Source organism: Charadrius vociferus, unplaced genomic scaffold (genome assembly GCF_000708025.1).
Source record: "Charadrius vociferus isolate BGI_N301 unplaced genomic scaffold, ASM70802v2 scaffold329, whole genome shotgun sequence".
NCBI lineage: Eukaryota > Metazoa > Chordata > Aves > Charadriiformes > Charadriidae > Charadrius > Charadrius vociferus.
This window is the reverse complement of record NW_009649982.1, coordinates 307,883-323,410: the sequence shown is the minus strand read 5'-3', so window position 1 is coordinate 323,410 and position 15,528 is coordinate 307,883. Positions and strand designations below refer to the sequence as shown.

The 15,528-nt window shown below is 42.7% G+C and overlaps 1 protein-coding gene across 1 annotated transcript in view; it reads right to left on the bottom strand.

Moving 5' to 3' along the window:
• Positions 1-15,528, bottom strand: part of NME7 (NME/NM23 family member 7) — a 72,936-nt gene that overhangs the window by 3,562 nt on the left and 53,846 nt on the right. Inside the window, exon 11 of the mRNA XM_009891643.1 lies at positions 13,173-13,280. Within this exon, the coding sequence (XP_009889945.1) occupies positions 13,173-13,280 (108 nt within the window). The remainder of the gene's footprint in view (positions 1-13,172; positions 13,281-15,528) is intronic.

Sequence of the window (15,528 nt, the reverse complement as noted above, 5' to 3'; positions counted from 1 at the left end):
CCCATCAATGAAGTTGGCTGCTCCCTCTGGGCTCTTCCACAGGTTACTGAAAAGTTTCAGGAATTAATACAGCAGGCAATAACAAAATCCAGTCTAATGCCCTGGCTGAGCGCAAACGATTATCATCTGAACAGTGTGTGCCCTAAGGGCATGGAGAGGCCAGCAAAAATAAAAAAAAAAATAAAAAAAAGAAGGAAACAAATTGAGTGAGGCAGCCAGTCTTCCAAGGGAGAGCAAAAGATCTTGGAAATAACACAGGACCCAGCGCAGGCACAAAGTGTCCTGAAGACTGCAAGTGTAAGAATTACAGACACCTACATCTTAATTCTTCTTTTGCCTAGAAAACAAAGCAAAAGCAGTGCTGATGAGAGGTGCCAGCCGAGCAGCTCTGGAGCTAGAGCTTTTGGTCTACGTAAGGACAGACCAAGGTACACCTTGAACGGTACCAGCGTATCATACAGGCAGCATTCCTTACATCTCACCTCAAAGAAAACCCCAGCACTGAAAGGGTACCTCAGCATTCATGGTCCATTCCCCTCACTCCCTTGGGCTGGCAGTTTTTGATAAGAGACCCTGTTCATATCATTCATGGCAGAAGCAAGGGGGCTGGGGAGGAGACATACTAGTAGGAAATATGCTGAGATCACAGATTCACTTCTCATCCATCACCAGAAAGATGACGGCAATTTCAGTCTGTCTTCAGCTCTGCCGAATCAAAATTGGCAGCCGGGAGATGAAAAGCTTTTTCATCCCTGTGTTCATTTAGAACTTGTCAGTCATCTCAGTGCCTTTCATGCAACTGCACAGATAACTCACCAGTACCCTCTCCCCAAAACCACCACAAAACTGTATCTCCTTGGTTCAGTGTAGGTATCCAGGCACATGATCCAGAGAGTTTTTGCTGACCTAAAGCTTCAGCATCAGTACACTCTCCCTAAACACTTAGGTGTTATAATTTTTTACAGGTTGTCTCAGTTTGAGGTTACCAGTAGGAACCAAAAATCTCTCTTTGCCCATTAATGTGGGTTTGTACATCAGCATGAACCTGTCATCTCTGTTAGCAAGTGCACTTGCCAGCACCTAAAATACATTTCAGCTACAGTTCACTCAGCTGACTCACAGGACTAAGTCATTAGATTAACACACCGAAACCCCATGGATTCACAACCATCCTTCCAGCCACAAGCAGTCCAGAAATAAAAATGGTTGTCAAAGAAGAAGGTCTACCCACTCACTGTATTATTTGTTCTGAAAAGAAAGAATTATTTTCCCACGTGAACCTGAAGAGGGTTTAGTCCCAGGAAGTTTGTTCAAAAAAAAAGGAAAGTTAGTCACTCCTGCCTCTTTCTCAAGCGTCACGCACTGTAAGAAATAAAGCCGGTCAGGCTGCCCAAGGCAGAACAATTTGTACACATGCACTTCAACTGTCCAAGTTAATTTCCTAAGTACAGCTGGGACAAAAACCCCTATGCGCCAAAAAATAAAACTTCGCAACGGAAGGTTTTATTAAAGAAACACTACAGGATAACAGAGTGCATATTCTGCTTTTATGCTGTGTGCTGTTAACACAGTCACCTCGAACACTGCGTACAGTTATGATCAACTCTGAAAATACAGCGAAAGAGAAGGGCAATGGGAGCTGTTTGGAAATTGTAACATAAAATAAAAGATTAGAGAAATCTAAATTTACAGGATGTAAATGAAAGGACAAGACAATAATTTTGTTACACCACAATACAAACAGCAAGAAAGTGAGTTTTATGCTATTTACTCTGTAACGCTACAAGAAACAGAAGTGAAACAAAAAACTTATTTTAAATAACAGTGCTGTTTTTACACCGTACATAACTACTGTGCTGACTCGGGCCACTGATTTCTGAAGTATAGATACTTGTAGGTTTAATAAGAAGGTACAGGTTCACTGCATCTCCCTGCTCCATGGCATAAGCCAACTGCTCAGTAGTGGGGGCAGAACACACTAGCCAGGACTCTCACCGCCCAGGACTGCTCCTCCTTTAGCAACATCTTTGGTCACCATCAGAAGAGATCACTGGCCTGGTAGAGCCACTGGAATGAAACAGAGTGAAAGCTCCTGGCTCCCATCTCACATGAAGAACTACAACATGTCAGTGAGTACTGCTTTCCCAAGGATCCCAAGCAGCTCGCTGAGTCACCAGGATCACTGCCTCTGCGCTTCACGCTTATCTCAAGGGACGCTTGCCTGCCTCAAAGTCAGGAGCTCTTGATGCCCTTGAACCAGTCATCTTAGGTACAGACAAGACGCTAGGCGCATGACCACAGATGTCAATGCAAGCTGCAAACATGCCCTGAACACTGGATAAACACTGAAAAGGGTCCCTGCTGCCAGTACCTGAAATATTTAAGCAAAGCCTGGTTTGGATGTGTTCATACCAGCCACAGGCATTGTGGGGGCTCCTTGCCAACACTGAGCTAAGGCTCTCCAGCCTACTCCAGAGAGCACTGAAAGTCATGGGCCTCACAAGCTACGAGATTATGGCCAATAGGGGAGGAAGCGGTCACAGAGAAAGAACAAGAACATGTTTCCACCGACATCATGGATTCAAGCTAGGATAGAAACTACAAGCAAATAAATGAAGTAGAAGGCAGACAGCATTTAAAGCTCTTCCTGAGCAACCAAGATGTTCTGCAGGGTAGTATTTGGCCAAGGGACACAACAGGCTACACCTGGCAGAAGGGTAAATGTTATGACAGGCAAGACAATAACAAAATATCATGAAAAAAAACCAACCAAACAAAAGCACTACCTCATCCACAAGTAGCAGCCTTGCATGCACCATCACAAGCCCCTATGTAGACTGTGGCTCCCTGTGCTGACAGGAAACATCCCACCAAACTAATGGCATAAATTCCCCCAGCGTAGTGCTCGAAGTACCTTCTGAGCAACATCACTGGATCTAGAAAGCTCCATTCCCTTGTCAAATAGGGCAGTATTAAGAGGCCAAGAGCTTGTTTCAAGTCTCAGCAGCCCTCTGCCATTTCAACGCTACTGCTGTGTGCTAAACCATGTACTGTCATGACAGGACTAGACTCTTGACACCTGAGTAACCAAGTTCCTATTCAGTAGCTGGACCGAGTAAGGTAGCTACCAGAGAAAGCCCGCAGTTCCTGGTTTGTGGTTGGATAGTCTCGGCACACTGTCTCGCCCCAGCAGAACAGCAGTAACTACCACTGACACCAACGTGGAAGGGAACTTGCCCACTCAGCAACTCTGGCCACTTAAGAGAATCGCCTCTTGCTCAGAGACTTGCCTACATATCTCAGTACAACTCAGATATACTTGTGGATATATCATTCCTGCCTATATGACAATGCCCATAGGGTCAAAGAGGGAGAATCCATCTCTTACTGAAACCAGAATCGCTCTGTGATTTCGAGGAACCCTAGACTACAGCCAACACCCTTTTCAGGTGACCACTGCCATCTTGTTCTGTGTTTGCAGAGCTGCTAGCACAAGATCATCACAGACAGTTTCTCACCATTATCACAACACAAAGCCAATACTGGTTTGGCACTACACCTTGAATAATTAGCTATTATTACTTATGAAAGAAGAAGTGATTTCTAGAGCTTGATAAACTCTTAACTCAAGATGTCCCATGGTGTTAGCATCTATGAGAGACAGGAAGTCTTGTTCAGTCTTCTACCCATATTAACACATTTGGCTTTGTGGTTTTTTCTCCCCTGTTCCACATACATTTCAACGCATGTATGCAGACAGATGACTTAAATTCTCTTCTTAATTACTGCTAGCTTACAGTACTGCTAGTCGGTCAAGGAGGTTGCAATGACGACAGAAAGGGCAAACCCTACACAGAAAGTATCGATATAGCTAATCATTTGCCTACTTGGCCTCTGAGAGAGAGGTGGGAGGTGCAACTGGCTGAGATCAATAATAGGAACCCATGTAAAAATATATTTGCATCACACAGCAGTGTGTGCTACAGGAAAGTAGTGCTTCTCTTGCTCCAAAAAAGGTGCAGGACCCTTTGCTTAAGGAATGAAAGGAGATTCTGGGCTTCTACTTAACTGTGTAACTAGTGCCCCCTTACTGCTTTGCTGTATAAGCTATCCCCCTGGGCTTTCTTTCTCTTCTTTGCTGTAGTCTGCCCACCATGCAGCTGAGTTGCAGCTAAATAGTTGCCACGCTTCAGCTGGAGGAAGAGGGGTAAAGGAAAGAGGACCTGGGCTTTCTGGTTCAAAATGAGAACACGCTGAGGGAAAGAAAAAAGGCAGCAGCCTCAAAGACGCAAACTGGGCCTCAGATGAGTTATCAAGAAGTGTCACGCCTTTCCTCTGCCTTGACCTCCCCTCCACAAAATTACCTTGCTGAGCACAACATGAACACGTGCCAAAAGCCAAGCCCTGTTTATCACGTAGGTTACCTTCAGGATCAGGTGAAACTTAAAGAGCTTGGGGAGCTGCTTGGTTCACACTCGTTAACTTCTCTCTGACACTTATAAACCTCAGACTTGGCAGGACACAGGGCAAACGGACCTCGGATCTTACCCAGAAGTGGAAGCACAAGAGCTGAACTATTTCACAACTCTGTTTAAACAAGTTTCTAGTTTAGTTTGCCTGTCTGGCCCACAAGTATAATAATTATACAACCCATGTTCAAAATTAGGCTGCAAGTGACCTAATAATACCATAATTTATTTTTTTTAAAAAAGAGAAATCACCGTGTTCAAAATCCATTCCTCTTTTATTGCTATTTCTAATTTTAATTTCTCTTCAGATAAGTCTAGGCAAAAAGATTACTTAATTGTCTGTACAAGTATATATACAGCATCAGGAAACGTTTTGAGACAGAATTCCAGTGCTGGCTAACATCCTCTGATATGCAAAACCACCACCAAATAAGATGAAGTTTTCCTACACTCCAGATTCTTTCCAACATGTTCCCACTACTGTTGGATAAAAAGTCTCAGAAAGTTAGAATGGAGAGGCACTTGAATCATAAGAACCATTATCTGACATATCTTTCTAGAAATCATTTTCTACCAGGAGAGACTGAAATTTCCAACTGACAGACAAAAATAACTACTGCTTTGATGAAAACTTGCAAAAAACCCCACCAAAAACCAATCTCACCCAAACTCTCAAATTTTTTATTTCTTTTCACTGGAGATGATTAAAAGCATCTTACCCTGGATTATGCAGCTCAGTATGGGCCCCTAATAAAAGACTTCAGTGCAAAATTGCCGTATGACTGAGCGAAACAATGGCTTCTTTATTAATATTTTAAAGACTCCTGAGGGAAATGCTGTACAGCTGAAATGCCCTCAGTGAAAGGTTCATTGCCATGCTATGCACTTCTGCTGTGTAATGTTTTACAAGCTGTGCTGCCCTGTGAATGGGGAGAGTTAGTTCTCAACTGGTAGAGGCAGCTTGCATAATACCAGACAAGTTAATCGGTAACAAGCAATGCAGGAGACCTTTGTTCTGAGTGTGACATACACAAATTCCACACTAAGCACATTGACGCTTCTGAGAGTTACTCATTGACATGCTTTATTAAATTGCTTGGACTATACCTTGATGCACCAAAAGATTAGTTTAGCAGTGCTGCATCCCTCTGATGCCTTCCATCCTAAACTGTTACACTATAACCTCAACCCATGGATCAGCTCACTACTGGTACAAAGGCATTTTCAGGGTGGATGATAGCAAGCACCTTGCAGCATGCGCACGTGTCGAGACAATGGCAGCGGGCAGGCAAGGAAGCAGCAAACAGAAAAATGCGAGTTGGCAGCCAGCAGAGCGCTTCTGTAACAGGACTCTGTTCTTACAGAAATGGTTATGGGAAGCATTTGTCGTGTCCCCCTGCTGCAAGGCGAGTGCTCCCCTGTCCACTCTGGACAGCTTGCTAAAACACCACCCTCCCTCCAGCCTGCTTGAATAAAGGCAAAGGGAAAGGAGGCATAAGGCATGCCTCTCCTGACAGTATTTGGAATGCCAGACCAAGGACAGCTGGCTTCTAGCAGGTGGAAGACACGCTGCACCAAAAGCCCAGGAGCAGCACAGCTCTTAACACTCGTCAGAGCATTTAGTTAGAGGAAAACGATGCTGGTTTTCATCGCCCACAGCACTTGTCCGTACAAAACACATCTGCTGAACTGGCCCGTCCTGTCACTGCTTATCGTACGACATCACCTCCCGTCTCCCCAAGGCTGGATCCAGCCAGCTGAACTTCCACTGCCAGAACTTGTGCAAGTCTCCATCCGTCAGACCGCCATAGCCGATCTGTACAGCTGGATGACATTACTTCGTTTGCTTAAATGCCTTAGAAACAGTAAGCCAGTCTCACTGGTGCGAGGCTGAGCAAGGGAAAGAAGAGCTTCCAGCAGTACATTACACGTTACTCCTGAACACCACTGCACAGCTGAAATTCAAAGAAGTGATAGGAAAAAACCAACCATCGTGACAGCTCTCTCAGAAGACAAACAAAACCCAGTCTTCTTTGACAACAGCAAAATCATCCCCCTTCAACAGGTTATTTTCATGTCTGTGGGTGCCACAAATAGGTCTGAGGCAAGAGAGAAGGCCAGCAAATGATACTCAAGGAGGTCCTCTCTACTGCCTGGCTGGAAAGCTGCCTGCAACACTGAAAACTGACACATTTTCCTCCACAGTCCCAGTGCCCAAGGCAGAGCCTGACGGCACTCAGCAGCCATGTGGAGGCAGGCGAGCAGCACCCTCCGGAGTCAGTGGAAAGAGCGCCCATGGGGACACAAGGCTGAGACGGCAGTTGGCACATCCTCCACTCCCATGAAAACTGGCTTAAGAGCCCACCCCCCGCCGCAGTTTCACACATAGCCTACCAGGCACAAAAAGGCACATGTAAGCACACTCACACAGCAATTGCCACATTATTGTCCACTAGAAGAATTAGTCACTTAATAACAGCATCTTCCTTAGCAACAGGGAGAAGGTTATTTTACCCAGAACTAAAATTTCACCCATCCCACAGGAAATCCTTTTTCATGCCTGTCTCACTGAGGACAGCATCCTCTCTCTCTATGTGTAACTACACACGCATATACATGTATGGCTATTAAGCACTTTTTAATTATGCAAAGAAACCCCATGAGACTGACTGATTGCCCAAACACCACGGCATAGGAACGTAAAGCTAACTTGGATGGCTCAGACACAGCAGGCTGCACCTCAATGGACAGACCTTTCGGGTTACCCCAGGCATGTGCAGCCTATCATCCCCGAAGTGTTTTGCTGCAGTACAAATGCCCTTATCAAATTGCTTACAAAAAAGATAATACCTTGAACTGCACAGTATGAGCAACAATTTACAGGCAGAGCGTGCCAAAACCCAGAAATACTGGTTTTGTTATAACTGTAGGTCTAGGCTACCAGCTTTTTAATGATTGCAGATTATGCAGATTACCGCATAATCTGAAAGGTACCCAGCCACTTGAGACCCAACGAACTGAGGTGTGTGTACAGCACCACCTCCTGTGGAAAGGCTTACTCACTGTACTTCCCATGATGTGAATAAGGCCCTCACTGACTGATTTTTAATGTGCCTGCACTTCTTTAAGGAAGTACATAAACCGTGAAGTCTGGTAGCCACAACACCTTTTATCAAGTACTTCAACTAAAACTAGTCCAGGAGTGACTAATTTCAAGGAAACTTGTTTTGTCTAGAGAATGATGATTCATCAGATCCAGTGGTGTGCAAGCTTCTATTTCAACGAGATATTTATCAGAAATGTTCCTCAGGTCAAAGATGGTGAGTTGAGAAACAGAATCATCTTTCACCACGTGTACATGAAAAACACGACTGCAAAACTGTCTCCAGTCTGTTAAATAGAGCACGCACTTGGCACATGAAACATGCATGTTCCAGTCCTTGCTCTACCTGTCTCAGAAGGAATGTGGATGCAGGTGAGTACTGGAATTGTTTGCTTTATATAGATTACATAGTAACATATATATATAGTAACTTATATATATATATATATATATATAAATCTTATATATATATATATATAGAGAGAGTAACTTTATATAAGTACCTGCTTTATGTAAAATAGAAAAAAAACCTGATGAGAGGTAGTGCAGTACCTGCTTTGGATGTGGGAAACAAATGCAAACCCTTGCTCTGAATGAACGTCCTACACATCATCAGTTGATCAGAAAAATTAAGAAACTGCTGGTTTAGCCTTCATTCATGAAACCCCATCATCCCATAAATAAATACTCCTTCGCTATAAAACTCCCTTCTTTATTTCCTCCTTTCTTTCCTCTCCCCATTAAAATGGGAAACTGGTGACAAGGCTGAGAAAACGGACTGTTCTGAGCTATTTGTGTCTATCCATTGTCACTTGTGAAAATACTTTTCGTACTGATATGAGGACACACAAGTCTATGAAGTGAATAAATAAGTGCCTGACCCAGTAAGTCAAAGAGCTCATCCAAGAGACTTCAGGGTAATATTCACCCTCCTCCTGTATCACTAAGCTAAGAATAAAAGAAGCAATTACAGGTTTACAACAGAAAATACACTGATTTTTCCATTGTGACCAGTTGCGTTTTAAGCTCAACTGCATCCCCCTCCTCTTTGAGCCAAAGTGAGTTAGTTATTCATTAATTTTGGTATGCTTTAGTCACTGCCTAGAATGTGAAGTAGTTTGTAGAACAAAGACAGCAGTTAAGGGTCAAACTGGTGGGAGCAAGTGCTGGTATTTACTTTTGGGGTTTGTTTGTTTGTTGTTTGGGGTTTTTTAAGATTAAAAGTGAACTTTCCTTTTTCCAGGTCCACGGAAAAGAGTTCTAACAAAAAAGCATTAAAAAAACAGTGTACTACATTTATTAAATACTGTGTTCTAAAACTAGGTGCACAAGCTGACGCTTACTTAGTTAACTAGTCCTCGCTGTTCCAGAGACAGCATTGTTCTCTCTCCTTTCCCCAGCTACTCCTTGGTCATGATTTCTGGGAGAAAGGTCACAATCTTGTCCTTTCTAGTGACTGTCAACTAAGTATGAACCACCAAAGTCACCTAGAGTTTGGCTATTAACTTCAGCAAGCATTTGATCTAGCCCTCAATTACCTATCTCATCTCCTCTAAGAAGTTTCCATTTGTGGACAGTCAAAGAGCAGCTGTCATTGCAAACACTTTCCAAGTTTCAGTTAGATCTTAAACTGTGGGTGATGAAAACTGCAGAGAAGGGTGGAGAAATCCTAAAATAAGCAGTATCTGGCACTAAGGATACCTAACTGAGTCCTCAGGAAAGCGTCGGTGTGTTCCCTTCTATGCAGGAACATGCCTTTATTGTGCTTCCATAAATACTGTGCATTTAAGGCCCATAATAGGATAGTAGGTCAACTAGATATCTCCCCTTTCCGTCTCCGTTTGGTTCTGGAAGTTCAGAAGTCACAAAGCCAATTAACCAATTAACACACAACCTAATCAGCTTCCCATCCACAAAGTGGCAACTGCAGTAGTCCCTTTGACCCTCTTGCCTCCAAGGTCCTTTGGGTGCTGCTGACCCTGCGGATGTACACACAGAACATGCGGCCACAACAGAGTCAGGATTGTGGCAGGGACCTCTAGTAAGCTGGTTTAGCACTACCAGCATAAGTACTCCACACACCAGCCAACAGACACAGCTAAGGCTTTCTTTGCACAAACCCACTGGGCTCCATTCAAGCTCAGAGATACTGGGACTTCTACTCTGCAGCCCCTACACCTGGTAAGGAAAGGCTGAACTGGAAATGGGAACCTCCGGAAAAGGATGATTCAACCATCAAACATGGCCAAGATTGTACAGAAGCTCTGAATCAAAGGCAGGAAACATTTTTATTCACGGTGTATCAGACTGGCTCTGCCTGCTTTTGGGCTGTAACAGTTCCATGAGGTCCAACTCTCCGGTTCACTAAGAGTTTCAGAAAGCTTACATCATAGCATCCTCTTTCCAAGAAAGCTTAACAGGTTTCAGAAAAGCAATTAACTTATTTCCTAGTCTGGAAAAAAAAACCCATACAAACCAACAAACCACCACCACAACAACCTAAAACAAAAACCAAACAAACAAAAACCAAACCAAACCAAACCAAACCAAAACACCAAAACCAACCACCCACCCACCCACCCCCTCCCAAAAAAAAAAAAACAACCAAAAACCAAACCCGTCAACATATATGTAGTGGGAATTGGGGGAAAAAATAGTGTTAGAAATTAGTGTCATTGTTAGAAATTAGTGTCATTATTTGTAATAATGATTCTGCAGTTTGCTTTCTAAAATTTGTTGCATTTAGTATCTTATTTTGGAGAAGAGAAATACAAATCAGAACATCTTCATACAGAACTTCAGAGCCAAACACTTTCATGCAAAAATGTGACAAGTGTTTAGCCAAGATCAGATAAAATCAGCACCAGAGTTAGAAATGAAACTCTGGAGTTCCTAGCTCTTGTGCCTGAATTCAGATTGCCAAATTTACCTTTCATCAGCAAAACAGGAGTGCAAGAATTTGCATATAGGGTGGGTTTTGGAGCTATACTGGCTAGTAACTGCAGCAGAGTATTAACACTGTACAAATGCCACCTGAAGAAAGAAGAGAGACTGCTAGGGATTAATTAATTTTCTTTGGGGTTTTAAAAAGGATCATTCATCTTTGTAGTATAAATCTAGTAGGTCAGATTTTTCTCTGAAATTTACTCCAGACTCCTCCTCTACTCATCAGTTGTCCTACAATGCTACTGTAAAGCTTTTAAAGCAACAGCAGCATTAACATCTCAGCCACAGTAACATCTTCTACCAGAACATGGACATAATGAACATACGCTAACTCCAAATCAAACGAAGCAAGCTCCACTGCGCCAACATAGCCAAGGTCATTCTCCTCAATGACAAGTGTCTTACCTAGCTCTGAATTCACCTCAGAGGCTGAGAATAATTGCTGTGTTAAACTCAGTATGTTAAAATACTCAGTTATCCATTAAAGAATGAAAATGTTCACTACCATTTACTGAACAGCATACTTCTTAAAAATGTTAGTCTGGCTCAGTTTCCTTCTATGGTTGTCTTGTATGGCACACAGGCACTCTGCTCTAGCCCAGCACGTACAGTGCTGTTACAGTTACTGGGGCTGAGGGGGGAGAAAGGTCTGGTTTCTGCTTGCCAGCAAATGAGACCCCTGTGACTGGCTTTGAGCTCCTCTCACAGAAAAGCTCACAGAGGTAAAAACCCCTCCCAGCAATGACTCTGTGTGTACTGTATCATTTCCTTTTCATCAGTTGTGACAAGACCTTGCACTTACGCAAATCCAGAAGTTGTTTTTTATTTTGTTTACCTAACTTTTCAGCCCACTACTTTTCTTGCAGAACACAGATCTAAAGATACATCAAGAATTAAAGTGAAAAGGTTTCTATATTTTACATTATAACGCTTATTTGCCAAACAATCAGAATGAAACATTCACTGCTTTATTTACTCATTAGAGAACACTGACTGCTGTCTTTTACAACTGCTGGCTTAACCTGGACTGTTATAAAAGAAACTACAGACAGATGAAGAGTCACATTCTGTGTCCAATTATGCCTATGGTAAAAACAGGTTTTAAACCCTTTTCCCAAAAAAATACAATCGGTAAATGACTGTTAAAATGACCAGTCTGCAATGGGAACTGCAAAGTGTGTAGTCACAGTAATACTAGATCAAAAACTTAGCTTATGATTCAGCTGTGGGATTCAAAGTACAAACTCATATAGTGGAGACCTTGAGAAAGAACTCCAGCCTCATTTTTTGTTTTGAAGAAGCAATTCCACTGCTTTGTTCCATCCACCTCACTGACGGTAGCTGTAAACTCAATTTAAACAACCAGCAAAATGGGGTTATGTCTGCTTTGCACCCCCATAAAGGAGTCAGACTGTGGACACGAGAGAGAGGGAAAATTCTGCTGAAGTACTAAAATGCTCTGTGAGTGTTAGTGAGACTTTAATTTCTCCCTTGTAGGCTATGCCTTTTCCTCTCACCCTGAAAAGCCACGACTGAGGGATTTTAGGCATGTGGTAACAAATACCTGTTTGAGTGTTTAAATCCAGTCCCTTTGGGCAGAAACTAGAAGTTATCAACTTTTAATGTCAGCTTGGAAATGGCTGCCATTCTCAGTGTTGAATTTCACTAGTCTAATCCTTAAACTAGACGCAATTCCCCAGAAAAGAGCGCTTTAACCCACAGATCTTATTTTATTTCATGAAGGGAGACAGTGACGCAGTTAGCTCTTGCTCCCCCCCTCAGTGAAAACACCATTTTGGCAATGTAAAATAATACAAGCTACGAAAACTCGTACTGCTCCACCATGCTACTATAGTCTGACAGCAAAACATTCACAAATACATGTAGACAGTAAAACAGAAGTTATGCATGCACTGGAAGAACACCTGCATTGATGCAGAGATCCATCCAAGATAAGCTTACACACTGCTTCTACCCCCTTATGCAGACCTCAGTTTTGAGTCATGAAATTAGGTGAGTGAGCTTGTTCTGGTTTTTATAGTGAGTACTTCTGTCTTTATAAACTCCCTTAAGTTAACATTTTCCCATTTTATTGGACTTTAATGAAAGCATACAAAGCCAAAATCAGATAATAATTAGTAAGATAATATAAAACACAGGAAATACCAACTGATGTGCATAATTATGCCTGTCTACTAATAAACCTGGACACTATCTGATTTTGAATCCTTAGCGCCTGTTATATTCCAACCCCCACACAACCTCACTGTAAAGGCAATCCAGACCAGGAGTCATGGTAGTCACCCAAGAAATGGCTAATAAGGTGTCTCTGCAGAAGCAGTGTTAGGTGCTGACAGCCAGTCTCAAGGACATATTCAGCCAAAGAGAAGACTCTTGACTTTCATTTCATTAAACACTTCATTGTAATATATTCACATAAGAAAACTGCATGGACTAATTTTTTACAGTATCAGAATTAACTGAGTTAAATGCCCTTGATGAAATCTTTGCTTTTGTTTCTAGTTGATCACCGGTCTCCAGCACAGCTGCTCCACATATAAAACAATTCAACAGATTAAAACAGTGTCAAATATAACTTTTCACTTTCAAACTTCCTATAATGTAAAAGCACGTGTTTGTCTAGCAGGTCTTACCTCCAAAAGTCCATCTTCAGGTAGGTCTGTGCAGTGGACAGCATTCTGAATCTTGTTCTTCCCAAAGACAGCTCGCAGAGTTCCAGGTCGGAGATGGCGGGCTATTTCCTATTGAACACAAGAAAACCAGGAGACCGTCGTGAACCACACTGTTCCTTTATATCATGGATGCAATGGAATCTTACAAAGTAAAACATCATTGTGCTATTAATATATGTGTGGCACACTATAAAATAAAAATGAAGAGGGAAATACCAGCTTGCACTACACACCTACACAACTGCTGAAAAACAAACCATGGCCAAGATTGTGAAAACTAACTGCTTGAAACTGGGTCAATCAAGTCACCTCAGCTGAAATGCAAGACCCTTCCTGTTACAGATACATCTTCCTGGCACTTGTATTAGCTCATGTTAATACTTTTTCAGCTCTCAAGCACAGAATGTGTTGTCTTCAGTGAGCAGACACAAGCGCACCACCTTGCAGACTGCCTCCCCTAACACTGAACTATTTGCCTCAGAACTTGACATTTGTGAAGCCCAGATACCGAACCTGGCCTCTTGGTCTTCTCCACTGTAGTGCTTCTCTGACATGATGACTAGTGCCAATATCTGATCCCCTCTGAGGATCAGTCCAGACTCTCTCTTTCTCTGTTCTTTGAGGTTGACATTTCAATACTCTTCTTCATCTACAATGCTAAATGCCTCCTTGGCCTCTCAGAGTGTTTCTCTTACTACAGCAGACACCACTCAGGTCCTGAGATAACACTCCTCCCCTACCTGTTTACTATGATATAACTCCCACCTTACACTGCAGAGGACTGCCTTCCTTGGCTCTCCCCTCCACCATGCTCTTTCTTTCACAGTATAATGCAGACGTCTTCCAGTGTTGTCTTTTAAGACCTTTTCTGTGCCAACTGTGTTACACCTTGTTGGCCTCTCTTCCCAACACCCTGGAGCTCTTTTCCAAGCCCATCTCATGCACAGCGTGCCTCCTTTTAAAATTCGGTGGTGATGGCACTAAACCAGTTTTCCATCCTTAAAACCTTTTGGACATTCTTCCATGAGTGACTCTGGAGCACTGCTGCCTGTGAGGGTACAGGCTGATGACAAGCTCACACTACAGCTACTGAAAAAAAAAAAAAAAAAGGCAAGCATTATTCCTTGCCAATAGAGCCTACATCAGCTCCTTTCTGAAAAGGCACTGGGTACATTAGGGTGTAATCCCTCTGGAAGTGTCCAGCACAGTTTCACTGTGCCACTCCCAGGCGTTTGTTTTGGTGTCACAGCTGGAAGTTACTTCCCCCACAGTCGAGTCACCAGACTGGATCGTCCAAGCATTTCTTAACTTTCAGTGTCAAATGGGTTCAAAGTGACTTCAGTAGTGGCTCTTGGCTGACCTGGAAAACATTGCACAGGTACAGATGAGAACCACTCGCATGATGCACAGTCTCTTCTGGGATGGCAGTGAATGTTTTAAGCTAGTCCCAAAAGACCTCACAAGAGCATTATCTGACAACACCCTTTAGCCGCTTTCCAGCTTCACCCACTTGCCATGTCTCATTACTAAACTAAGACAATTGGACTTTAAGGGCAGGATCTTCTCTTAGCCCAGCAAGTCCTAGATAATTTTCCTGTAAAAACAATTAACAGTTATGGTGACCTGTTACCTCGTAACCTAGATCTGTTACCTATGGCGATCTGTTACCCATCTGGAAGACAATTAAATTGCTTCAATGCTTGGAGTGTGTCTAACCCAAAACATGCTACAACGAGAAGTTTCAGTTCCCCATTGCTACTGTGTATACGTCACAGATTATACAGGATCTTTGGATATGGATGTCAAGGATATTTGAGTAAGATACACTCATCATCAAACAAATTTTGCTTCAAAGGAAAGTTCAAGAGTTTCACTCTTAAAAGAAAAAAAGCCCCAAGGAGAGAAAAAAAAAAGCAAACCTCCTTTACATGGTCCTCATTAAAGGCTTGTGATAAGAAAGTCTGCTGGAGAACCAGAAGTCACATGCCAACTAACTATAGCTATGTGGCACTTTAATCAAGCCTTCCTTGAAACAACTGTTGATTTCAGTAACAACTAGCTGTCAGGAAGCCGGCAATAGCACTAGGCTTTCAATTATTTTAAGAAAAGTTCGGCATATCAGAAAAACATTATTGTGGCAATGAAACCTTTGGAAACGCTTTAGCAAGAAACAGCTCAGACCTAAAAGGCTAAAGCTTGGTATTTCATGTTCTATTTCCTACCCATCAAACTCTGTTGCTCAAACTGTTCTGTCCTCCAACAGGTCCAAAAATGCTGCTTCTTATGAAACTTCCACAAGCTTTCCCTTGACCCACCT